Genomic DNA, 24,446 nt, shown 5'->3' with positions numbered 1-24,446 from the left:
CGACAGCACAGCAACGCCGCTGCTTCGAGGGACAGAGTTTATTGCGCACAATGCGGTCAGAAAAAGGCGAGACTCGTCAAAGTGAAACAAAGTACAAAAATAAATAGACTTCTGTAATGGTGTCACAGTTCCACACAAAATAAAGAGATAAATATGTATAAATACAAAACAGCAAGTACAAAACCAAATTCTGGCACTTGACAAGAGAAAGGCCTCATGAAAGTTAAAAAAAAAAAAAAAAAAAAAAGACCCTTGTGCTATAATGCTTTATTACACACTGGAAACATGCTTGAAGAACAAGAGGTTTAGATGTGAAACCCTAAGAGAAGGGAAACATTAATTTCTACTAACACACTAAACCTATCTGTGCATCAACATATTGCCTATGCTAATAATAAATACAGCACATAAAACATCCATTAAAAGCATCAATCTTCAGTGGTGCTGTATCAACAGCACCTTCTGTCATCTGTGATACAGGTTACTCTTGTCACTGTAAATTCTTCCCCTCTTGAGATGTTTTCCACTCCTGAGGAAAGCTGGGAACTAAAACACAGCTTTGTTGCCCACCGGGTGAGCAGGAAACTTGCCTCGGGCATTTTCCGTACCACAGCTGCGATGCTAAAGCAGCACAGCATTTGTATGGAGGCTGGTCTTCCACTGCTGTAAACTCTTCTGTTTACACCATCAGGGGAGCCCCTGGCCCCCGGCTTTCAAACAAACCGAGCAGTGCCATTCCTCAAGGTGCTGGGGCAGTGCTTTTGCCACTTTGCAAGCATGCAGTTTGGGTACCTTAGTGCCTGGAATAACACACCTGCTCTGAACAGCAGCACGAGCTGCGGAGGACAGACTTGGTGGCAGGTAAAAGCCACAGGCTGGTGCCACAGTCAAGCCAATCCACTCACCACTGCCCCTGACATAACTGTCCTCATCCTATAATTAATGCTCCTCTTTCATGCTATTTACCACAATTACATTTGCAGTTTGTCTTTCTTCTCTTACATTCCTGTCAACATATTACAAAGCCTCCAAAGTTTAGTGTGTTGTATTATATTGACACTGGGAAAGTAACAAAATATAACCTAATTTACATTCTGGCAGTCAATTCTCTACTGCAAAGATTACACAGCTGAGCTTTTCTCTACACAACTTTGTTAATATGTCTCAAGTTCATTAAAAGAAGGTGGAGAATGATGCTCTCCTCAAATTGATGGATAATATCCATCAGTTGGAAGACTAAGGTAGAATATGACCATGATCTTTTAATGTCAGATATTCATAAATATGAAAGTGTTGGGATTTGGTAGGGATTCCTGACCTGCAGAAATCATGACTTCAGTACAAGGACTTGTTAGATCACACAGCAGAAGATAAACTGCTCAGAAAAACTGCCACGGTCACAATTAAATATAATGTATCTGAATTACTATTACGGACTGAAATAACAATTTCAGTCTGAAATGGTAAAACAGTTAAAACCTTACCTTCTGAAGTTTTTGTAGAACACACATTTTGTAGAACACACACATCTCCATCTTGGACAGATGTTGTTTCCATAAGAAAATGGAGTAGACAGCAGGGCAATAAAAACCCAGGGCTCTTTCAGTAGAGTGGTTTGATCTACCACACATATAAATGCACATTTTTGGTTTGATCAGTGTAAGTATGTCCATCAGCTCAGCAGTGAATTTGGACCACATCTGTACAGCTCAGCAGAAATGCAAAACATTTGGTACAAGGCCTTTAGTACTGCAATTGAGATGATCTCATTCCTACAGAAAAGTACATTCAGAACAGTTTCTGACAAATTCACTGACTTGAAAGCTTACTTTTGTTTAAATTAAGTTTGGGGTTTTCGTTCACATTGAGCTGCTTTAACTTTATGGTATAAAACTAAATATATACCCATGACTTACTTATGGTGACACTCACAAAAACTGCAATTTAGGTAATGCAAAAAACCTATGTCAGACACTAGAATTAGGAAGTGTGGAAAAGTCACAAATTACCTTCATGTTGCCCCGTGCTAGTCTTTAAATAAACAAGATTATGAATCTTTTATATATTAATACTAGCCTGTACACAAGTTCTAACATGCAATTTTCCCACAAGCATTAGAGCTTCAAAGCAGCTTCAATATGATTGTGTTTATGCGTCATCTGAAAATGACAAAGTAGGTTTATGATGTCTAAATATACATCTATGTAAAGAAGATGTAATATTAAAAATCAGTGCTGACAAAGTCATTAAAACACAGCCATTTTATCCCAGTGAATGTTGTCTTCTTAAATTATCACAACATTTGGCTTCTTTCTTTGGGTTTTTCCTGCATATGCTCCTAAAAATAAGTAGAAACATTACCACGTTACAATTAATAATCATGGGTTTTGAAACAAGATTATCCAACAAATATAGCTGAAAAAAACCAGGACAGTTTTTTTTTTTTTTTAAAGCAGTAATATGCATTCAAGTGACTACTTTTAAAACTACAGTTTTCATAATGGTACACCCCAAAAGCCTTATGAAAACTACCTATAGGTTTAAAAGTAATGACATTTTATAGCATTGCCTTACTTGATAACTATTCTGTCTTCTTTTCTGCTATTCTAAAACAACTACAACCACAATTTACAAATTTTTAAAAGAACTATTGCATAACCAAGATAGATGAAATGGCTGATTAAGGTTAACTATGCCATGTATTACTTTTAAACAAATTATCAATTAAAAAATATTATACAAGTTGAATACTTAACATAACTCCTTCCTTTTGTCAGATTAATTAAAACAAGAGATTCCCATAAGTCAATAAGACAACCAGAATTAGAGGAGCAGTATGAAAATCATCAGGCAGAGCCCTTAAAAAGGGAAGGATGCTTAAGAAAAAAAATGTAATAAATGAACAAATAAATAAGTCTTTCCAGAGGGAACAAGTACATACATACATGTATTAAGAAATCCATATTACACTATGCATAGCACAAGTATCTTCCAGTAATGAGGGTTCAGCACTGCAGGCTGCTAAGAGGTAGCACAACTCAGCATTCTTTAGGTTCAAGCAGTTATCAAGAAAGTGCAGCAGAGTGAGCAAACATTTACACAAAGCAGTGAAACCACATCACAGGGTGCAGAGCAGTGGAATGGGAGACAGCCATGGAAGAGAAATGACTACCAGGCAGTAAATGAAGTGACAAAGGAAATGCCAGTCCTTTCTGGGCTCTTTGGTTACTCTTGGTCAGAGCTGCAGTGGTTACTTACAGGTGTCCCGGGGCTATGATCAGCAGAGGCCAAAGCAGCTTTGGGAATGCCCAGAGCCCTCTCATCTCAGCAGGCTCCCACTACACAAAAGACATTCTCACTGGCCCTGCCCTCCCCCGTGCTGTGCTCTTCAGATACCTGGGATCTCGTAGGACAGACAACCAGGCTGACAGACACAGCCCTTTTTTAGTGATTAACACTACCCCTTGACTCACCTCAAGTGTCCTCCAAGTTATATAAAAATGTCACACAACTAAAGGGTATTACAGTGATAGCATATGAGTGTGCAAAAATCCCACAGCAGTCTAGACTAAGGAACTGCAGAAGGCAAATTTGAGTAAAATCAGTGACAGCTCTGAAAACAATTATCACTCATCCTTTTCCAGTGGCAAGGGACAATCACATGAGGCCTCTCTCCTGGGACAAAGGACAGACCTGATACTCACACACAGCAGGTCTGAGGCTTCCTGAAGGACTGGCCTGAAAGCCAACACACTTCACAGCCCCCACCACCTCACATGGGCAGCCTGTGCCCTTGGCTTGGCCAAGAGCTGCCACTACCCAGATGTTCTGCGTGCCTCCTGCCCTCTATTTCCTTTCCACACAAAAGGAAACTGGGCAGAAGATGAATAGGAGCAACCTGATCTCAACCACCTTCTGTCTAACACAATCAGACCTCATTAAATGCCCTGCCTGGCCCCACTTGCAGGCTATTCATGGAACATCTCAGCCTGAATTAAACTACTTGAATTTAAAAAAAACCACTGATTTATGAGTCTGTACTTTTCTCTTAAGCACAGAACTTTGGATTGAATGAGTAAAAACCAACGAAAACTAAGTTTAGGATTGCCACTTGATTCCTAAAGAAAATGTCTTCTTGCCAGAAAAAGAACAATCCGTCTGAGCAGTATTACAGTTGCAACACACTTTGCATATAAAATTTAGAACAACAATCAGGAGAACAAAAGAAAAAAATGCTGGACAAGTATGTTATTTTCTTCTGAGGGTTTGTCTCCTATTGAAGTTGAATGTATTTATAATAACTGTATCTTACTAGCCCTCCTTCCCTTTTTGTCCCTCTAATAAGCACAATTTAATTGGTAGTCAGGAATGAACAAAGAAAAGAGATTAAATCAACACCCTATTTAACATACTGCCAGACTTCACTATTCACATTTCATACATATATAAAGGAAGCCATATTCTATTTAAATATATTTAAGTTCTTTCATTATTGCAAAATTATGCAGATTGTTTCTTTCATGCCCATGTAATAACTTCAGAATGCATTTCTATTCATTTAGTACAAGAAGTCTAACCTATTTCTCAAGGAGCACACAGAGGTGTTGGCATTGCACCACAGGAACATGTGTGATGTCCAAGCTCTACATGAGGTTACACTGAGCAACCAGAACTAACCAGCATAAAACTGGTTACCACATCTGCCTGAAATTCCAAGAAAGCAACATTTCCCTAATTAAGCCCCAAAATTCCCGAATTTTATACTTGACTTGTGGAACTCTCCTTTGAGAACAAAGTGTAATTCCCGTCTTAAATAGTTTTAAAGCCTATCAACCACTTTACCTTTTGATAAATCTAGGTTTATCACTTAAGAAATTTTAAATCTAATTTAAAAAATAGAAATTGTGTAAGACTATTCATAGTGATTTATTAGAGGTTCAGCACTGTTATCAATCCTTTCATATAAAATGTAACCAATCAGTAATCGCTGTATGGTAGCAGACAAATACTCCATTTTTAAGCTTGGGTCATTGCGACTTAAACATGCTGTAAGATGCTACAGGAATATATATATAAATAAAATTTTAGGACTGTATGATGAGTGAACACCCTCTGAGGAGACGGAAACTGTCCTTCCTGTCCTTTCAATACACTCCATGCTGAAGATGTTTGCACAGAACTAAGAATCAAATTACATGAAGGTTCTAATCCAAGTCTATTTTGACTACTAGCAATTTCTCAACAGTTCCAGTGAATGTATCTGGCAATGTTTTTTATGACTGGGCATCTGGTGAGTGAAAGCAAATGAGCTGTGCAGCACATTCTATATACTATGTTTATAGAATTTAAAAGTGGATGGTTCGGTTACCAGCGCAGATTTGTTTGAAGAGATAGGTTAGACTTAAGGCATAGCAAAGCAGGTGCACAAGGAAAGGAAAACAATATATTGCCAATTTACTTTTTCTAGATACTAGTAACTTATTTAGTATCAGATCCAAGCACCAATTTTCTACACACCTGAAACAGCCTTGTTAAGCACTCTGCTCCCTGAGGCCTTCCTTCTATTTTGCTCAACCCCATTCAATGAGGTCTTAGGGGTTCTAATTAAATATAAAACAGTTAATAAGTCATTTGCAACAAACTTGAAAGGCAGTATACAAAAATATAGACGCTATCAAAATGTGTTTGGCATGAAATCATTTTTTGCAATATCCCACAGAACCTCTTCCTGAGCACCAGTACAGTTCCTATTGATATTATTATGGCTTACATAGATACATTAAGCAGGAAAACATCTCCCCATGAACAGATTGAAAAACTCTATAGTCGAGAAACTGATTTAGCTTAGATACCATGGCATTACAGTCTACATATAAAAATACAGTATTTCATTAAATGGAAGCAAAGCTTCATGGAATGAATGTTACAAATAGAAATGTTGGAACAGTGTAAATGAAGACAATACACAAGAGGATGACAACAACATTTTTCTGTAGTATAAAGTAAAACAAAGCTTCCTCACTCTCTCAAAATACTGAGAGAAGTAATTATTTTTACTCTGAACAACAGTTGTACTGTTATGTATACACATTATGTATATGTTATGTGCAAACATTATTCCTCAATCACTTGCACTTTGAGATTAGTTTCATCTTCAGGCTAGAAACATGCTGTGCTCTTACCCTTGTCTGCAAAGCAGTCTATGAACTGGAGCATTCTGTCCTTGGTTTGGTTGAAGTATGCTGTTAAAACACAAACTTTTATTAGTGCTTTTTCCCTTTAAAAATAAAAGTCTCTAAAGAAATACCAAATTATGCATCATCTTTCACATAACAAATTTCAGAAAGGCTAACAGGTTTTGTAATGCAAATGACATGTAGGCAAACTGACTGGAATTAAAAGTCCACAATGGGATTACTTCTTCCACTATATAAAACAAAGCATGCAGGCAGATGTCCCTCAACAGTGCCTTGGGTTCCAAGTCATTGATGAGAACACACAGGAAAAAGGGCTGAATTGCTCACAGTAGTCCTTGAAGGCTGAAATGTATGAGTAGATAGAATGTCTTCAAAGCTTTTGGGTAAACCTGGGATAAAAACTGGTTTTGAGAGATGCCAGGTATCTGACTTCTAATAGGAGATAAACATGCAGACTCATGCTCTCATAAGAGAGCAGCTGTAATCTGCCTGAACAACACGTGCTGAACACTGTAACTTCTGTGATCTGAGCAATCTCACAGTCAAGGAACAAAATTTTCCTCACACTAGAAAGCCACTACTTTTCTGACAGCTTTCTAAAGATAAGCATTATCAATAATTCCACTGCAAAGTAAAGGGTATTAGGAAAAGTAGTAGTGCCAAACTGAAGTTTAATAGTGTATCTCAGAGAAAAACCTTAAAGCTGAGCACCAAGATTTAAAACCATAAATAAATAACTTCTGAAGATAAAATTTCAGAACTGACTCTGAAGAAAACGTATTTTCCTAACTTATAATGAGCTAATAAATCCTTTTCTCAGGCCATGATAAATCAGATTTCATTAATTTTCATTACAATAGTAGCAGGAATTGATCTGATCAATGGCAAACCAACAGTACACATCACAGGATCCATTACTGTAACACAGTTTCCTAAAAGCATTTTAATACAAGTAACCATCACCTACCGATTTTGAGGAGTTTTTTGTTTTATGATTATTTTTTTACTTGGTATTCCCATTTCTGAAGCCCTGGAGAAACAAAAGTATTGAAACATATTTCAATTAGCAACTCATCCTCTGGGTCTTGAACAGAAAAACTCAGAGAAAGCCTACAAGAGAAATTATATGAACCTGTAATACTGCCAGAGCAGTCCTACAAATTACCATTTCTTTACTCAGAAGCAATTGTAACAAGTGTCCACCCTATTGCAAGATAAAGCCTGCTACCATTTCCCAGAAACACTTTTCCACAGATACTTCATTAAGTGTCTCTATTGCTAGGCTCTTTAGATCAATAAAAATCACTTTTTACCATTTGCAAAATCAACCATAAACTAAGCATCCCACCACTGCATTATAGTGTAAATGCAAAACTTAGAACAAACATTTTTCTCCTTACCAATAAGAAGACCTTAAAATTTAAGAGCAAAATACAATTGGCAAGATGCCATAAACCTCATTCTTCCTAGCAGAGATGGCAATTTGCAAAGAAATTGTTATTCCATAAACTTCTCCTCATTTCCTATGCCTCCTACTCCTTCTCTTGCACCCCTTCCACCTACCCTCCCCACCCAAGGGAGAGCTGCACATACTTCATGCACTTTTTCCTGTCCAGAGATTTCTGTGTAGCTGTTGAAAGTTTCACTCGCTCTCTTGGGCTCTTTACTTTATCCTAAAAAAAAGAGCATACAGAAGAAAGTTGCCTACAAAAGCATAATCAAAAATTTAGATTTAAGAAACATTATACATGGTGAGAAAGAATCTCTTAAAAGCAAAATTACTCAGTACTCAAAGTCCTGAAACAGTTTACATTCCCTGTAAGATAACACACCATTTGCCTGAGCATCTTCTCTTTACGAACTTCACGATCGTGACGCAGAATATTCATTCTCTCCGATGCAGCCATTGTGAAAAAGATGTCATGGATGTCATACAGAGCAGCTCGCAGCTGGAAAGAATCGTTAAAATGTTCATTAAATACTCAATCAAGTTTACATGCCCATGGTTTTAAACATCAAGCTCTTTTTGCTTTCAAACTAAACAAAACGCTTCATAATTTTGAAAACCATTTTTTGAAATAAAATAATTTTGTATCAAGAAAAAAGATTGAATCTTCTCTTCTTTAAACGTTTTACTCTAAACAAAACCACTCTCAAGGTTTAATGTAGTTATGTTACAAAAAGCAGAATAGCTAGGAAAGACAAAAAAAAAGCTTTGAATTGTGTCACCTGAGCCATTACTCTTTCATGAAGGGATGCATCTTGTGCTGACACGCTTCCTCCTTTCAATGGGACTTCAGACTGAAAATTTTTTATGAACTCCAGAGTATCCTGGGAAAGATGGGAAAATAAGAGTAAGCACCAGGCACAACCCTTCATAACAAAATAATCATTACAAACAGTACACACAGCAACAGATTCTTTGGTTGACTTGGACCTTGTTACACTAAGCAATGCAACACCCAAACATGTTCATGTGCAGCCCCAAAATCTTCCAAGAACAGAAAATGCAGGATTGCATCTGTCAATGGAAGGCAGAACAAAAATAAACAGGAGAAGCTGCCTATTACAAAAAAAAAAAAAAAAAAGATTATCTTACTTTTACAGTTTGCTTAAGATGTTTCAGTTTTTCTGTCTGTAGAAGTCTACGAGTGAGAAATCCCTTTGCCAATGCTGTGATCTTGTCAAACTTTGTCTGTATCTCTGGACTGAAAACCTTAAAAAAAAAATTCAGAACGTTTTATAAAAAAGCAAGAATTATGAATTATTTATCAAATAACATCCATGAAGTGACATAAGTCTCCAAGTAAGAAAAAAGCTGTTGATAAAGCTTTGACTGGGCTCAAAGTACCCACTATAATTTAGCAGAAGCAATATATTGCTATGATTATTTTGCATATAGGAATAAGAAAAATAACCTACACAGCTCTCTTACGCAATCAAAGTTGACACAGGAACAGATACTAAAATTTTCTGTTACCGGTGCCTTACAAAAACATGAGGACCTTTTAAGATAAAAATAAATCTGTCTTTTCCCTTACCTGAATCCACCTAGTTTTGATCCTATTGCTTGGCCTGCATACTGAGGTCTTTATAACTCCACTACCTGATGGTCCCCAGAGATAGAATGAAGTTTCACTTGTTGAAGAAAAGGTGTTGGGTGTTGTGTGAGCAAAACCTGCACGGAAAGCAGAACACACAGTTCAACACACCCTTCTGCCCATGAAGTAATGCCTACATCTATGGATACGCTCAGCTCGAGGGTCACAGCTTTGTCTACAAGGTCAATTATAGGCAAGAAGCAAGCTGAATATTTCTGATTGATTTCCATGCAAAATTTGCTAAACAAAAGACAGAACAGAACACCTCTCACAATGTTCTGGAACAGGTGAGAGGTGTTCCATCAGCCTGCAGTTGGAAACCCCTTGCAGAGCCCCTCAAAACCTCCACACAAATGTGACCACCTGGCCCGGTGCTGTGCAGCTACATGGCACAAGGATAATCCTTCTGGGACATGACACAAATCCACATCCTCATCCTTGCTCAAAGGAGGCTATTCTTAGCTTGTTTTCCTTGGATGTGCCCTAAAATAGTTACATAACAAATGCAGTACATGGAACTGTTCAAGGATGGCTGAACCTGTGCTAAATGCTAGTGACACAAAGATACAGCAGACTTTGTTTCACAAATACTGCCCCCAGCTGAGGGCAGCAACCCTCTGTGTACCCTGAGAAGCCCTAGGGCACGAACACTGCACTTATCCACACAGTGGGACAGCTGATACAGTCAAGCACTGTAGAACAAATTATATCACAACACTTAATCTATATTCTTCTCTCCCTGTTTTACCAATGCTGGTGGAGTTTGTGTTATGGACTGTCTCCAGCTGAGACTGCACACTTTCCAGCAAGCCACTTTCACTTTTTTTCCTCCATTCCAACTCCATCCTGCTGTTAATATTCACTTTGGAAATTTCTATTTCCGTCGTAGTAACCTTCTCTCCTTTTGAATTCCTTTTTTGCTCTTCCAGTTCCTACAAAAGGAAGATTCAATCATGAGACTATTTTTCTAACCCTGCGAAGTAACAGAATATACACTCAAACTCAATTGCTTCCTGACAAACTTCCATATAATACAAAACCTTTGCTTAGAATTTTTCCTGTTGACCTTACCTTCTTCAATTCCTCCTGTTCTCTCTCTTGTTCAGCTATAAGAATTGACAATTGTTGTGCATGATGTTTTTCAAGTCTCTTTTTCACTTCTTCAAAGGCCAGCTCATTAGTTTTTAAAATATCTTCTGAGAAAATATGCAAAAAAGAATCAAATATTAAATACTCTATGATCTTTGCCAGAGACATCTAGCCTTTATCAGAGGTAATTTACATCATCAGTAAAAAGTAAAAAAGATGCCTTTGATATCACGTTTCCTTGATATCAAGTACCCATTATGTATTGCACAGAACCCCATCATTTACTAGTCCTTCAAAATATTTGCACGTGCATATTTGTGAACTAAACTTGTGGATGGAACAGCAGTAACACCAAAAGCCTATATTAAAATAGGGACATGGAAAATCCAGCTCTAAGAATTGTTACACTTGCTGGAGTGAATTAACATTATTTATGCCACTTCAGCCTCATTTAGTAGAGACACATGTAGACATAACATAGCCTTGAATTTGAAGAAAATATCTATATGGTTTTCTTTTAATTTACATGGGCTATCTATCTTTTCTTTTAGCAGTCATATTTTGACCTTGTGGCATAAGACAATTGTCTTAGTAAAACTAAATTCCAGCTTCTAGACTGAAAAGAGAAATCAGTATTTGTGGATTCAAATTAAATTAGAGAAATGAGGATTCTGAAAAGAAACACCTATAACTAATAACCACTGGGGATTTTCTAAAATATTTATAAACTGAAAAGCAACCCTTAAGCACAGGAAATATTTTACCTTTTGCCATATTTTCAAGGACTGCATTCTTGGTAATGTAAACTGATCCCACAGGATATTTCTGTTCTTGCAACCACTGCTTCTCTTGTCCTTCCATTCCAGCTCCAAGAACACAGGAACTGTTTTCTTTTTGGCAGTAGTCAGTGTCTAAATCAAGTCTACGTTTTACCTTTTCAAAATTTTCTGGGAACTGCTCATTTGCTGAGGAAACATTTGGCGTATTATCCAGCTGCTGTTGCACATTCTTGCTCTGCATTAGTAGTGGAGATGGATTTTCCACATCATAAGATTTATTGAGTTCCATTGGAGAGTTACATTTAGTGTTTTCTGCCAAAGTAGCTGGTTTCATTTCATTCACAGCCAGGATCTTCTGTGTCACTGCAGACTGACTGATGGCAAAGGGCTCATTCACTTTTGGAGGTGCCATCCCAGTACTGCTCTCTGTTTTATATGGCACTCTGCTGTCCATCAGCACCGGTCCTCCCACCACAGCCGACACTGCTCCTCTGCTTTCAAAGAGCCCGAAGGAATGGCGCTTTGGTTTGCCAACCCCCAAGCCATCACAAGGGCCTGAAGAACTCCTGCTGACACCAGGAACTCTGCCAGGGCAGACCGCAGTGAAGTCCACCATAAACTTTGGCACCGATTCAGACACATTGTTCTTATCTGCAATATCTTGCATGATTAAATCCATTGTTCTACCCTTGCCTTTAGGACTTAACTCGTAAGCATTCACAGGGTTGTTTATAATGATGTGTCCCATGGATAAAGGTCTTGGGCGCCGTCGGTGCATTTTAGGGCTCATGCTTGGCTCTGGGCTTGGCAATTTGGCATAAGAGCCTGTGAGGCTCCTGACAATGCTACTGTCACGCTCCAACATAGAATTCTTTTTCAAGTCCTCATCTGAATCAGAATCCACCAAAGGGGGTGTTCCAACTCTCACAGGTATGTCTACTTTAGAAAAACTGGATAAAGTGGACGTACTTGTGCTATTTGTATGAGTAGAGGCACCATGGAGAAGGGTATTTGATCTATTAAGACTGGGTTTATCAAGCATCTGAGCAGTGCTACTCCTGCCTGTAAGCTTTGCCCTCTCTTTCACAGAGTCAGTTGTTTTAACACCATCATTTTCTTTATCCGAATGACTTTCACTCGTACTCCTCTTTGAATTGCTTTTTGAGGTACGCTTGCTCTGCTCTTTCTCTATGTACTCCCTAGACTTCTTTATCAGGTTCTGAAGACTCATTACACATGGATCTTGGACATCCTCATCTGATGGTGACCCCACTCGTCCCTCCTGCTTCTGCAGAGCATGAGATGGGAGCTTGTTACACACCTTGTCAGGAGATGCAGCCCTCGGACACAGCGTATCTTCCACGAAGCGACTCTCACTTGGCTTTGAAAAAACATGATCTTCTGCCACTTCAACTACATCTGTCACATTTGATGTCACTTGCCCTGCAGTACCTGATGGTCTAAGTTCTGATGTCTTTTCCAGGTCCATGGAACTCTGCCTTTCAGGAGTACATGCTGAATTGATATCTGATAGAGGTGTGAAGTAAGTCAAAGGCTTTGAATCCAAATCAGGGCAAGAACTCTCAGCCTTTGATGTGTTCACATCACTCATCCTAGATCCTTTCTTCATCTGCAAATTAAAATTGTAAAAAATGACAGATTTTCAATGAAATCTCAGACTCCTGCAAACTTCACTTGAACTTAAAAAAAAATTTAAAAACCAACTTTATTTAAGTGAGAATTACATGCTACTTCCAGCCAGCATTTGTTTAGAAGGATTTTCATACAATTATCCTATGACCTATGTCTCAGTTATCAAAAGGACACATTTGGAAAAAACAAAACAAAACAAAACAAATTTACATTATTTTTGCACTGAACATACTTTCCTTGTCTGCTGGTCAAACCCCAAGCCAGCTGACTGTTGCCACACACACTCAGTAAACAATGCAAACTACAAAGTGCTGTTTGCCACCTTGGTAACTCAACAAACTCAGTATTAACTGTTTAAGCAACAGTTTAATCTAAAGGCTGTATTACAGGGGTCCCAAAGACATACAATAACTCTTTGATTAGATGTATGTTGTAGTCTTTTAAATTAAAACCTCTACTAAATTCATCATTAAAGCAGCAAAGAAAAAAAATAATCTTAAGTAAAAAAATGTTTAAAGTACACAACAGAATTTGAAGTTGTTGTGAAAGTAATTTTAATTCTGTAATCATGAAGTTCAATATAGATTATTTTATGATTAAGCTATAAGCTTGCAAATAAAGCAGCTCTAACACAGAGGAGTTGTTCACTTGTTTAACAACCTAGTTGTTTCCAACACTTACAAAAAAAAGCAGTGAGCTCTGTCTTTTGCATATAGCAAAAGAAGCAGTGAAAAGCAAGCCCCATGCACTACAGTGAGTATCAGTAAATGATCACTTATCAGGACACACAGCATGAAATAGTAGCAAACGCTGGTTCTGCAGAGTTCGCTGCAATTCATTTCATGTTTATCTTGGGGAATACTTCAACCCCAACACTTTCTCAGAATGTCTATAAGCAGGGATTTTCTTTAAATCTATAAGGCAGCTTTGGACTAACACTACCTGGACATTTTTGACAATCTCCTCAACACGATTCAATAAAGCTTTTTTCCGGGACTCCCGTTTCCTGCTCTCTAGCTCCAGTGCTTTCTCTTTATATTGCTGTATTTCCTTTTTCTTTTCAAGGCTAAGCTGCAAAACAGAGTGTAAGAAATATGGTTGAGATCAATAAATGCAAATTTCAATACGGAATTACAGAAATAAATCAAAAGAAAAACAACAGAACAAAACAATTAGAAGAACAGAAAACACCTGAGACTTTGTGCACATGTTAAATGCCAGCTTCTTCTCAACCAATTTTTTAAGGGAATGTGTACAAAATGCCTTCTTGGAACAGGTGCAAATGAACGTGAATTTAAAACACCATTTGTAAAATTTTCTATGAACGTTACATGCTAGGGTATCAATCTGACACAGGATTCAGAGATTTTTTCTAAAAACCCTTACAATATCCATGCATTTGTAAATGAAGCATGTGACAATATATCCACAATTTATATATGTATTATGACTTTTGGACACTGCTGGAAGAGACTCTTCCATTTCTTCCCATCACTGAAACTAGGAAGACAGCTGAAGTATTGCAGAAACTACTAACAATCTTCAGCTTAGCTCTGTTTGCATTAGCACAGAATGACTTAACATAATTGATGAGACTGTGGAATACATTAGAGGAAGATGCAAATACATGCAAAAAATTTTTTCTTAAAAGCTTTTTAACTATCTTGGTATTTCTTATTCGCATTTTTACACCATTAAAATAACTCACATGTTCAATATTTGAAATGTCAATATGATTTTACATGAAGCCCAGCAGTAACATTATTTAAAACATTTGTGCTCCCCTTAGGAAGATAACTTCTAAAAAATTCAAAGGAAATGTAGTCAGTGTGAAGGGGAAAAAAGTATATTTAACCCCTTATTTTGTAAAATTAAGGTTAGGAATGCTTAGAATACACTAAGCAGCAGGTCAGATGACAGCTGACACAGACATCTTCAGTAGAATCATTAAATGTGCACATCAAAGCCAGTGCCAATAGCACAGTTAGCACACCAGAGAGGAAAAGGAATAAAACAAGGCCTTACCAGAGGGGAAAGCACAGGAACTCCATAGAATTGAATGAGGGAGATATTTTTGTTCTGAACAGTCAAGGAGGTTTTTCCTTTTATTGCCTCTTCTTGGATTCTGGAAAGATGCTTCCTACAGAATATTTCATAGTCCTCCATCTTCATGTTGTCTAACCTGCAAAGAATAATAACATTACTCATCCATGTACTTCCAAGACACTGAAGGGGAAAACAATAACACCACTAATTCTGTGTCTCTACGTTTTGGGAAGCAAATTCTACGTTAGAAAACTGAATTAAGTTTGTCTTCTTTCTACCATTAACAAAGCCTGCAAAATTCTTCCTTATTTTCCCCTATTAAAGGAGAATCTGCATGTAAGAGCAAAAATTATGATCACGGGCACACAGAGAAGAAAGCACGCATTGTGATAATTAGGATTTACAAAACTGTACCTACTATAGATAATTTCCATCAAAGACTAAACCTTTGAGATCTTCCACAACGAGACACATCCTATCAATTGTTACAAAAACCCCAAAACCCGGCCCAAACAAACCTGCAGCCCAATTGAATTAAAAAAAAAAATTAAAAAAAAATAAAAAGCCTTTATATGTTTAGGGGGCTGAGAGGAATTCGTGTCTCACTCCCGCGAGCTTCCACGTCTGTATGAACAGACGCCAATACTTACATCACAAAGAAAAAAAAAAAAAAATCAAATTGCAGCCTCGTATCCTTAAAAGCGGCCAAATACCTGAAAGATGTCTCACTGCCCGTCCCCACCGGAGCGAGCCCCGCAGCGCCGGGCAAGGCCTGACAAGGCTTTGTTCGCCGGCACGCCGCTTCGGCCGGTTCCTGCCCGCCGCTGCGGGGCACGGAGCCCGCCCCAGCCGGGGCCGATGCACGCCCGCCCCGCCCCGGCGCTCCCCCCGGGCCCGGGCCCGTCCAACGCTCGGTACCTGCGCGGGACTGGCGGCAGCTCCGGCAACCGCCGCGCAACGGCCGGGCCGCCGCTCCACGGGCCCGGCGCGCCCCGCCCGCCGCTCCGCCCCCAGAGCACGGGGGCCCGGCGCCGCCGACACCGTGTGCGCTCGCACCGCGGGACAGCGAAGGCAGCCCCGGCCCAGCCCGGTGACAGGGGCTGCAGCGCCGTCCCGCAGCTCCCATTTCCACCCACAGCTCCCCCAGATAAGCTCCCCTGCGAGCACGGGTGTGATCTGTTCTGCTTCATCCCATTACAGACCACACGGCTGTGCGGTCCCTGTGGATGTGCCGCTGCAGGTATCAGTTTCAGCGAGCACGCTAAGATAAGAGAGATAAAGGTGAGCACCTGTTGCCATGCTCTGCGAGGACAGCATCCACCAGGACAGCATCCATGCGGGCATCACCAGACATCCTATCCCTCCCGCCCGGGCTGCAGCCAGCTGCCGGTCTAGCCAGTCCAGCAGCAGGTAACACTCACCTGTCAGGCAGGTCAGGTGGAAGGGAAATCCACACTTGTTTGCCAGGCATAATTAATTTAAATATATGGACGCATCTAATTCCCAGCATTTAGAGCTGTTAAAGCTGTCATTCTAGTTTCAAAAAATAAGTTCATCATCTGTTACCTCTTCAGCGATCATTGAGGGGATTTATTTTTTTAAATTTCATCTTTAATCTTAACAAATGCTATTGTTTATCAAAAGGTTTTAAAAGTATGTTAGACATCTAATTAGACAGCCCATTAATTGTTGTGCAATTGCATGTATATCTCTGATTTTTCTTCAGCTACACCTGGCAGAAGCGCAAAGCCACTAACAGAGTATCTGAGATGCTCAGAACCAGCTAGGACATTATGTGACAAATCTTCATCTCAGCAATTTAAACAAAAAACAAAACTAAACCAAAAAAAAAAAAAAAAAAAAAAAAAAAAAAAACTACAACCATTCAGAACATGGTCTTGTGCCTGTTCTACCTCTAGTTGGACAGAGCTCCTCACTGGAAAGTCAGTTGCTTCCCATACTTCCCACAGATACCCAAAGAGGGTCAAACCCCCCAGTCACATCAACACAAACTGCTAGTTCCTCACTTTGCTATCCCACTTCTAGACTAATCCTGCTCAGGTTCCCCACCCTTCACTTAACCGGTTGTTTTCGTGCCTTGTTGCTCACCTCTGGGTTCTTGGCGGATGTTCACAGGTGTCGGGTGGCCGGAGCCGCGCTCCCTGGCCAGCAGCCGCCTCTGGCCGGGCAGGAGGCACCGCCTGCTCCTCCCACGGCTCCCGGGCTGGCCTGCGGACAGGCACGGCTGCATAGAACACACTATATATAACACTGTCTATAACAAACCCAGCAAACAGCTGGAAAATAATCACTATGGATGTTATGTTTCTAATTAGCTAGCTGGCATAGCTGCGGAGAGCCCTCAACACTTTCCATCCACACGGGTGTTCTGCGACTCCCTGGACAGCGCTGCCTTTCCTTCCATTAGCACCCTTCACTTTCATCCGCACCATGTTCCATCAGGAACACCCCGCTTCCCTCAGAGCCCCGTGTTCCATCAGGAACAGCCTTTGTTTCACTCAGTGTTCCATCAGGAACAGCCTTTGTTTCACGCAGAGCCCATGTTCCATCAGACAACCCCTGTTTCCGTCAGTGCCCCGTGTTCCATCAGGCACAGTCCTTATTTCCCTCAGTGTCCATCAGGCACAGCCCCTGTTTGTTTCTCTCAGTGTCCATCAGGCACAGCCCCTATTCCCCTCAGTGTCCTTAAGGCACAGCCCCTGCCGCTCCCCTCAGTGTCCATCAGGCACAGCCCCTATTCCCCTCAGTGTCCATCAGGCACAGCCCTTATTCCCCTCAGTGTCCTTAAGGCACAGCCCCTGCCGCTCCCCTCAGTGTCCATCAGGCACAGCCCCTATTCCCCTCAGTGTCCATCAGGCACAGCCTCTTCCCGCACGCCGCTCCCGGCGTTACCTGAGGAGGAGCCTGGGGCCCGGGCCCGCCCTCAGCGCGGCAGGCGGGCGCCGCGCGGACACTGCGGGCGCTGATTGGCTGCTGCGGCAGACAGCCGAGTGCTGATTGGCTGATGGCGCCGCCGTCACCGTCGGCGAGACGGCGGCCGCGGTTCCGGCCCGACAGCGGCCGTGACCCCGGCCCGGCCCCGGCCCCGGCCGCGCCATGCTGTGCCACGGGGAGGGCCTGCTGAGCCCGCTGACGGCTCTGCTGGTGCTGGCGCTGGCGCTGAGCCGCAGCCCGGCGCTGGCCTGCCTGCTGCCGGCCGGGCTGTACCTGGCGCTGCAGCTCTTGGCGCTGGAGCCCGCGGCGCCCCAGAGCGCGCAGCGCGTGCTGCGGCCCCGCGGCGCCGCCGGCCGCATCGCGCACCGCGGCGGCGCGCACGACGCGCCCGAGAACACGCTGGCGGCCATCCGACAGGTCAGCGCGGGCCCCGGGGCTTTGCCTGCCGATCCGCCCCTCCCGCGGCGAGCCGCCCTCGCCCGGATAACTCGGCCGTCCTTCCAGAGCTGCTGGAAGCTGGGTGGGCGGGGGGTCCTTCATCCCAAAGGGAACTTCAGATCCGGCTCTTGTGGGAACTGTTGTAGCCTTGGTGCTGATGGGTAACTCAGCCGTGCAGCAGTAATGAAATACTGGATTTCCCTGATGTAGCAACAGCACACAGAGAGTGCACAGCAAGTCAGGAACTGGTTGTGTGTTTTTTTAAACCTTGAAGATCTGTGATGAAAATCCACATTTAGGAGAAAATTCTGGTGCCAGATTCACTGTGGGCAGCCCTGCCATGCCTTACTGCTGCCTCATCTGCAAGGCACCAAGGCACAGCCAGGATTCACAGTCTCTTTCTGAGAATCATTTGAGATAGTGATTACCAGTCTCTGGAATGTAGTGTTTCTGTGAGGCTGAGACGTTGCTGCTCTGAGGATCTCTTGCCTTTGTGTGAGACAGGATTCTCAGTCCTGATAAATTCTGAAGCTGCACACTCCTTACAAAGCAGACACCTGGAGGCAACCTCTGTACCCGGTGTTTGTCCCTTTTCCCAGGAGGGCATTTGTCCTTCAGAGCAATTGGTGTTGTTAACACTTTACTCAAATGTTTTTCTAAAGAGCTTTTGGGAAAGATCCAGGGCAGGAACAGGGTGTATGAAATGTTCTAAGGCAGCCTGGCTGCTTCTTGCTCTGTGATAAAGCCATTCCTGAGAGGAGCAGGGATTTGCCATCCATCTGCTGCTTGGAATACACGTGGTGAACAGCGTTGACTGCATGTTAAAGTGTAGACATTTGCTTCTCTTGTCTTTTAGAAAATAACATAAGGACTCCAGGGTTATTACATCAGGAGAGAGCAGGATTCTTTTCTGCATTTTTATCCTGAAAGTTCCAATCCCAAGACTGAGGCAGAATCATTATGATTTCAGCTGTAAAATAGATTAGATGGTTCAGCTGATTTTTGAATGCTCAGCAATGACTTGGATAAAACCTACTTTTTTTCTGCAGATGAAGACAACTGAAAAGTCCATTAATGTTTTATTATTTTTTACCAAAATACAAGCTAATTATAGCTGTACCTGTGTCAAATCTATAAAGCTGTCTCTTCTGTTGTGATTTTTAAAATTTTTTTTAAGGCAGCTGAGAATGGAGCAACGGGTGTGGAGCTGGATCTTGAATTTAGTGCAGATGGTGTCCCCATCCTCATGCACGATGACACAGTTGAAAGGACAACTGATGGGGCTGGGAGACTGCAGGACCTGACTTTTGAGGAAATCAGGAAGCTTGATCCATCTGCGAAACACAGGCTACGGTAAATGAACTGTTCTGAAATTACACTTTTGACAGTGGGAAAATAATTCTAGATGAACAACATTATTGATTTGATCTGTCACTGATTAAATTTTTCTTTTAATTTAAAACTTAGTCCAAAATTTGACTAAAACTTAGTCAAATTACTTCTAATTTGATTTTTTAGGCATATGAAACTATATCTCTTTACTCATCAGTAGATTAAGAACAGTGAAACACATTAAAAAAAAACACAGTCAAGGACAAAATCCACAGGCATCTGATGTGAAACAGGTCAATATCTACATAAGCTTGTCCTAAATTGACTGCAGGACACTGAAGGTGCTGGGATTTTCATGATATGTCAGAATTGTCTAGAGGAATTACTTCTAAGATTAGTTTTATTCACATGTATTTCTTGACTGATTGTGTTTTGGAGATCTTATACATCAGGTTTATACTGTTAAAGAGGAGCTGGACAGATTTTGGGTGGTGGCCTCACTGTGACCCTAGTGGCTGATTAGGTCCTTCCTAGGGGTATGCAGGGGAAAATATTTTTATACATTACTAAGAATTTGATAAAAATGTTATATACATATAATATATGTATATAATATAATAGTACATACATATAATAACATAATATATACATATAATATATGTATATAATATATAATTACAAAGAATTTGATAACAAGGCAACTTCTGCAGTATCATAAGTGAGTCCATTTCAGAGGAAGAACTCGCAGTGTGTGCTCCTGAGACACTGTATTAGGGAATTCCAGAGCTGCAGAGGTGCCTCCTGTGAGTGTGTGGCACAAGGAGTATCTTCCCTGTCTCACTGGAAGGGTGATCACTTGGGCCATGCAGGGGGAATTTCCACAGGCAGTGACTGCTGAACAGCTGCTGTTCACTGTCAGGAGTGAATGAACTGTCACCCCATCAGGAATGATTTATTGATGGGTTGTTACTTTGGTTTTTTTTGAGAGTTTTAAAGTCCTTTTAAAAGTTCTTACACTTTCTGATATTTACATGTTTTAACTGATTTTTCTCACACACTGTTTATGCAAATAATGATTGTTTTGTGTTTTTCTTTGTAGGTAGAGAGAATTGATGAACTGTTAGTTTGACTAGTGTAATTAGAGAGGTGGTAGTTTCACCCTCTAATCTGCTGTCATTTTGTTATATATATATATATAAATATATATATATTTGTGTTATATATATATATGTTGTATATATAGGGGAGTTAGAAAATAAAGTTTGCTTTTCAAAGTTCGTTTTCTTTCCTTTTACACCTAGCCTGCTTCTGAAAGTTATTTCGTGTCACAGTGTAACAATGGGTGAAGCTGCTTCTGCTAAATCCTCAGCTTGTCTTGCCTGTTCTGCCAGGATCTGCATTTCTGACTAGGGCTGGGAAGTGCAGTGGGAGCAGGAGGAAGGCAGCAGTTGGGACTGAAAGCTTATTTGTGGGATCTGGGGAAGGAGGTGAAGAACTGGGGCTGGTGTTTTGGGGCAGACACGGGGCCTGTGAGCACTGGATCCCAGCTGCAGTTCCAGTGCAGCAGCAAACTGTGCTGGAATCAGCCCTGTGTGGGTGGCAATATGCAGGCCCATGTATGTGCAGGTGTGTGTTGGCTGCATTCCAAGGAGTTCTCTGTTTCTACAGGAGCCAGTTCCAAGATGAAAAGGTACCAACTCTGAGAGAAGCTGTTGTGGAGTCTATGCATCACAATCTCACAATCTACTTCGATGTCAAAGGCCATGCAAACCAGGTACTGCTCACTGCAGCATGACACCTCCCCTCACCCCTTCTTTGGGTTTCTGACCTGCTGTTGTGTTGGTCTCAGACCAAGTCCCTTCTTTAACATGAGCAAGCCCAGGTCTGCTGCTTGTGTCACCCAGAGTTGTCCTGGGAAGCTGCAGCTTAAAATTGCCCAAGCCTTGTGCAAGTGTTGCACTCAGCTCACAGCACTGCTGTGAAACAGAGCAAAGGGAATTCCCTGCGGTGCTGAGGGGAGTCAAAACCTCATCTTCAGCCTCCAGAAAGGGATCTATAATTTGCATTAGTGAAGGCAGATGCAAATGATCCATCACTAACATTTTATATAAATTAATTTCTTTCTTTAGTTTAGCAAAACATAGCAATAAATAATTTTCCTCTTCAACTTAAGCTTAGGTAGTACTAAAAAATTATATCCATGACATATTTAAGGGTATTTCAAACACTGAGAATCCTACTCGTTGTAAATAATGAACAGAAATTCTTTTGCTAAAAACCAAAATACCATTTCTGTGTTAATGCTATAAACAAGATGCTATTTTTCTTCTCCCTTTCTACTTCAATCTGGCAACACAGCAGGGAAGTGTTTTTAAGATTGTTGTAAAATGACTTTGCAGTGTAAATTAAATATGAGTGTGTGTATAACATCTCTGTGTGTCTCTAATTGCAGGCAGTTGATGCCCTGAAACAACTCTACCAGGAATTTCCACAGTTGTATAACAGCAGCATTGTCTGTTCTTTCATGCCAGACGTTGTTTATAAGGTGATGTTTCCTAAAAGTTTATTTTTAATTTCTTTAGTCCTGTCTGGGAATTTCACTATGGTATTAACCTCCCAGTTCCAGATTACTTTTTGGCTGTTCAAATGCCTAAGGCTTTTATAAACAAATGAAGCATAATGCATAATCTTATTACTTTACTCATTAGATGCAAATAGGAATCTACAGCAATTCCTTCCCTTTTGAAAGCAGTGCAGAGAAACGTGCTTTGGTCTTCTAGTTGGTGTCTGGCCAGGTATCTGTGCGCAAAGTACCGGCTAAATAAACCTTTTATATTTTACATTACTCCTAAAACTCTATCCTCATTCTTACTGCCAAGTGTGTTTATTTTTTTTTCCCCATTATATACATTGCATGACTGCTATGTAATTTCTTTAACTTAAGAGCTGATGCTTATTCAGTATGATTTGGAGGAAGAAACCCTATAAAATACAAACATCTTTCTAAAAAAGTTACAAAAGAGTCTGGAGGGGAAGGGCAGAAGGATTCTGGTAGAGTTGTAAATGCAAGCTAGGAGTTTGTATCTAATCCCTCAAATTGTATTTAATGCTGCTGGGTTTTTGGATGAATTACAGTCTTTTCTCCTTGGTCCTCCAGATGAGACAAGCTGACAGAAATGTTGTGACAGCACTGACACACAGGCCCTGGCAGCTGAGTCACCTGGGCGATGGGACACCCCGATTCAATTCCTTCTGGAAGCATTTCCTGTACATGGTGATGGATGTCATTCTGGACTGGAGCCTACACAGCTTCTTGTGGCGATTGTGTGGGGTTTCAGCTTTCCTCATACAGAAAAATTTTGTTTCTCAGTAAGTGCTGGAAGTTTGCTCATATATCAGGAGATACTCTCTTCTGTTAGTGTATAGCGTGGAGTTAACACAGTATGTGCTTATCAAAATGTTCCATTTAGTGTTGATAATTTCTTTACTCTGTGCTGTTTTATGATTTTAAGCCTCTATCTTTTTATCTGAATTTTTACCTTCTGTTAGAACCTACATTTAGTCTCAAAGAGAAAGTGTATTTGTTGCTTTTGCCCGTTTACAGTAAGAAAACACAAAAAGGTGATGTTGCAGAACGTGGCACACTGTTATTCCTTGATGTGATGCTGATGCAAGACCGAAACTCAGCTGTAGCCTCAGCACTGTCTGCCATAACTCTGTGTCGTGTCAGGCTCCTCTCAGGGTGTCTCTGTTCCTTGCAGGGACTACGTGAGGCACTGGTCTTCCAGAGGAATTGGAGTGGTTGCCTGGACAGTGAACACGTTTGCAGAGAAAAGCTACTACGAAAGCGTCCTTGACTGCAACTACATGACGGACAGCCTGCTGGAGGACTGCGACCCTCACTACTGAGCAGCCCGAGCACGCTGCCCTGCTGGGGCAGCCCTGCAGCCATCAGGGCACCCACAGTGCTGATGGACTGCTGAGGAGAGCTCTGGGAAGGGCACAGCAGCACTTGGCTTCTGCCTGTGGTCACACCTCAGAGTCTGAGGAAATCACTGTAATGTGAAGGAATCAGATTTGACAACCCCGTTGGGCCAACCACCTTGTCTCTGCAGGTGGCTTTATAATTCTCTGGCTATTCCTTAGCTTTGTTTAAATTTTGGTTCTAAATTTTGGTGTTGGCAATTTTGGTGTCAAAATTTCAAATCATAACTTGATGCTAGTAATTTTAACAGCATGTTTTACAAGTGTTTACTAATTTGAGGTTGATTTATAGCACCTTAAAATCATTTACACTACTGTTCTTAAAACAGAAACTGGAAATAACAGTCCAATGGTGCCAAAATAGAAGATGAGTATATTTCCCTGCCCTCTGTTGAAATTTGGCTGTACTGAATCCTGTTGAGGAAGAAAAAGCCAAATTTCCATGTGTGATGTGATGTGAAGGTTATGAGAATTAACAAAGAAAACTTGAGTAGCTTCTTATCTTCCAGACCTTTTAAGAGAACCAAGGGAAGATAAGAAATTGTTTCTTCTAGTGAAGACAAAACACAGCACATGAATGTATTTATTTTAAAGATAAAGCTATATATTGAGTGCTGGTAAGCAGTAGAATAAATGGAGCTGAAATGTCTTTTTAATTTGCCTTTGGTTGCATGATTGAAGGGCACTCAGAGGGATATGGAAACTGTAATCCAGATTTAACTTGAACTCCAAAGAGTCTGCAGTTACAATAAACAAGTCTTTGAGAATTCATCGGAAGTGTTCTTTATCAGCTAGGCAGGGCATTTTTATAAAATGTCAAAAATTAGTGTAGATTGTCCTAATTAGGATAAATCCAAGCTTCTAGAATACCA

General features: G+C 40.9%; 2 protein-coding genes across 8 annotated transcripts; one reads left to right on the top strand and one right to left on the bottom strand.

The window, feature by feature from the left end:
- Positions 1-23: 23 nt before the first annotated feature.
- Positions 24-17,903, bottom strand: CCP110 (centriolar coiled-coil protein 110). 6 transcript variants are annotated; one of them, XM_021539801.3, is made up of 16 exons: positions 17,779-17,903; positions 16,975-17,110; positions 14,845-15,001; positions 13,762-13,890; positions 11,152-12,796; positions 10,370-10,494; positions 10,047-10,230; positions 9,239-9,375; positions 8,797-8,913; positions 8,427-8,528; positions 8,030-8,146; positions 7,791-7,870; positions 7,165-7,227; positions 6,183-6,242; positions 5,518-5,600; positions 24-2,338 (listed from the first exon to the last, which is right to left on the bottom strand). In XM_021539801.3, exons 3-16 carry the CDS (start codon positions 14,989-14,991, stop codon positions 2,286-2,288), a joined length of 3,042 nt encoding a protein of 1,013 aa, XP_021395476.2. In that variant the 5' UTR covers positions 14,992-15,001; positions 16,975-17,110; positions 17,779-17,903; the 3' UTR covers positions 24-2,285. The 6 variants fall into 6 exon arrangements, with proteins under 6 accessions (XP_021395476.2, XP_077642984.1, XP_021395474.2 ...); XM_077786858.1 differs by lacking the exon at positions 16,975-17,110 and having other exon boundaries at positions 17,779-17,803; XM_021539799.3 differs by lacking the exons at positions 16,975-17,110; positions 17,779-17,903 and adding an exon at positions 15,784-15,869.
- Positions 17,904-17,944: 41 nt separating this feature from the next.
- On the top strand, positions 17,945-24,341 carry GDE1 (glycerophosphodiester phosphodiesterase 1). Of its 2 annotated transcripts, none has more exons than XM_021539804.3 (6): positions 17,945-18,237; positions 19,436-19,611; positions 21,259-21,364; positions 22,043-22,135; positions 22,748-22,959; positions 23,352-24,341. In XM_021539804.3, exons 1-6 carry the CDS (start codon positions 17,983-17,985, stop codon positions 23,497-23,499), a joined length of 990 nt encoding a protein of 329 aa, XP_021395479.2. In that variant the 5' UTR covers positions 17,945-17,982; the 3' UTR covers positions 23,500-24,341. The 2 variants fall into 2 exon arrangements, with proteins under 2 accessions (XP_021395479.2, XP_021395480.2); XM_021539805.2 differs by having other exon boundaries at positions 18,186-18,237; positions 19,440-19,611.
- The last annotated feature ends 105 nt before the right edge of the window (positions 24,342-24,446 follow it).

The sequence above is a fragment of the Lonchura striata genome, chromosome 16 (genome assembly GCF_046129695.1).
Source record: "Lonchura striata isolate bLonStr1 chromosome 16, bLonStr1.mat, whole genome shotgun sequence".
NCBI lineage: Eukaryota > Metazoa > Chordata > Aves > Passeriformes > Estrildidae > Lonchura > Lonchura striata.
The sequence above is the reverse complement of the archived record's forward strand: the minus strand, read 5'-3'. Positions and strand labels throughout refer to the sequence as shown.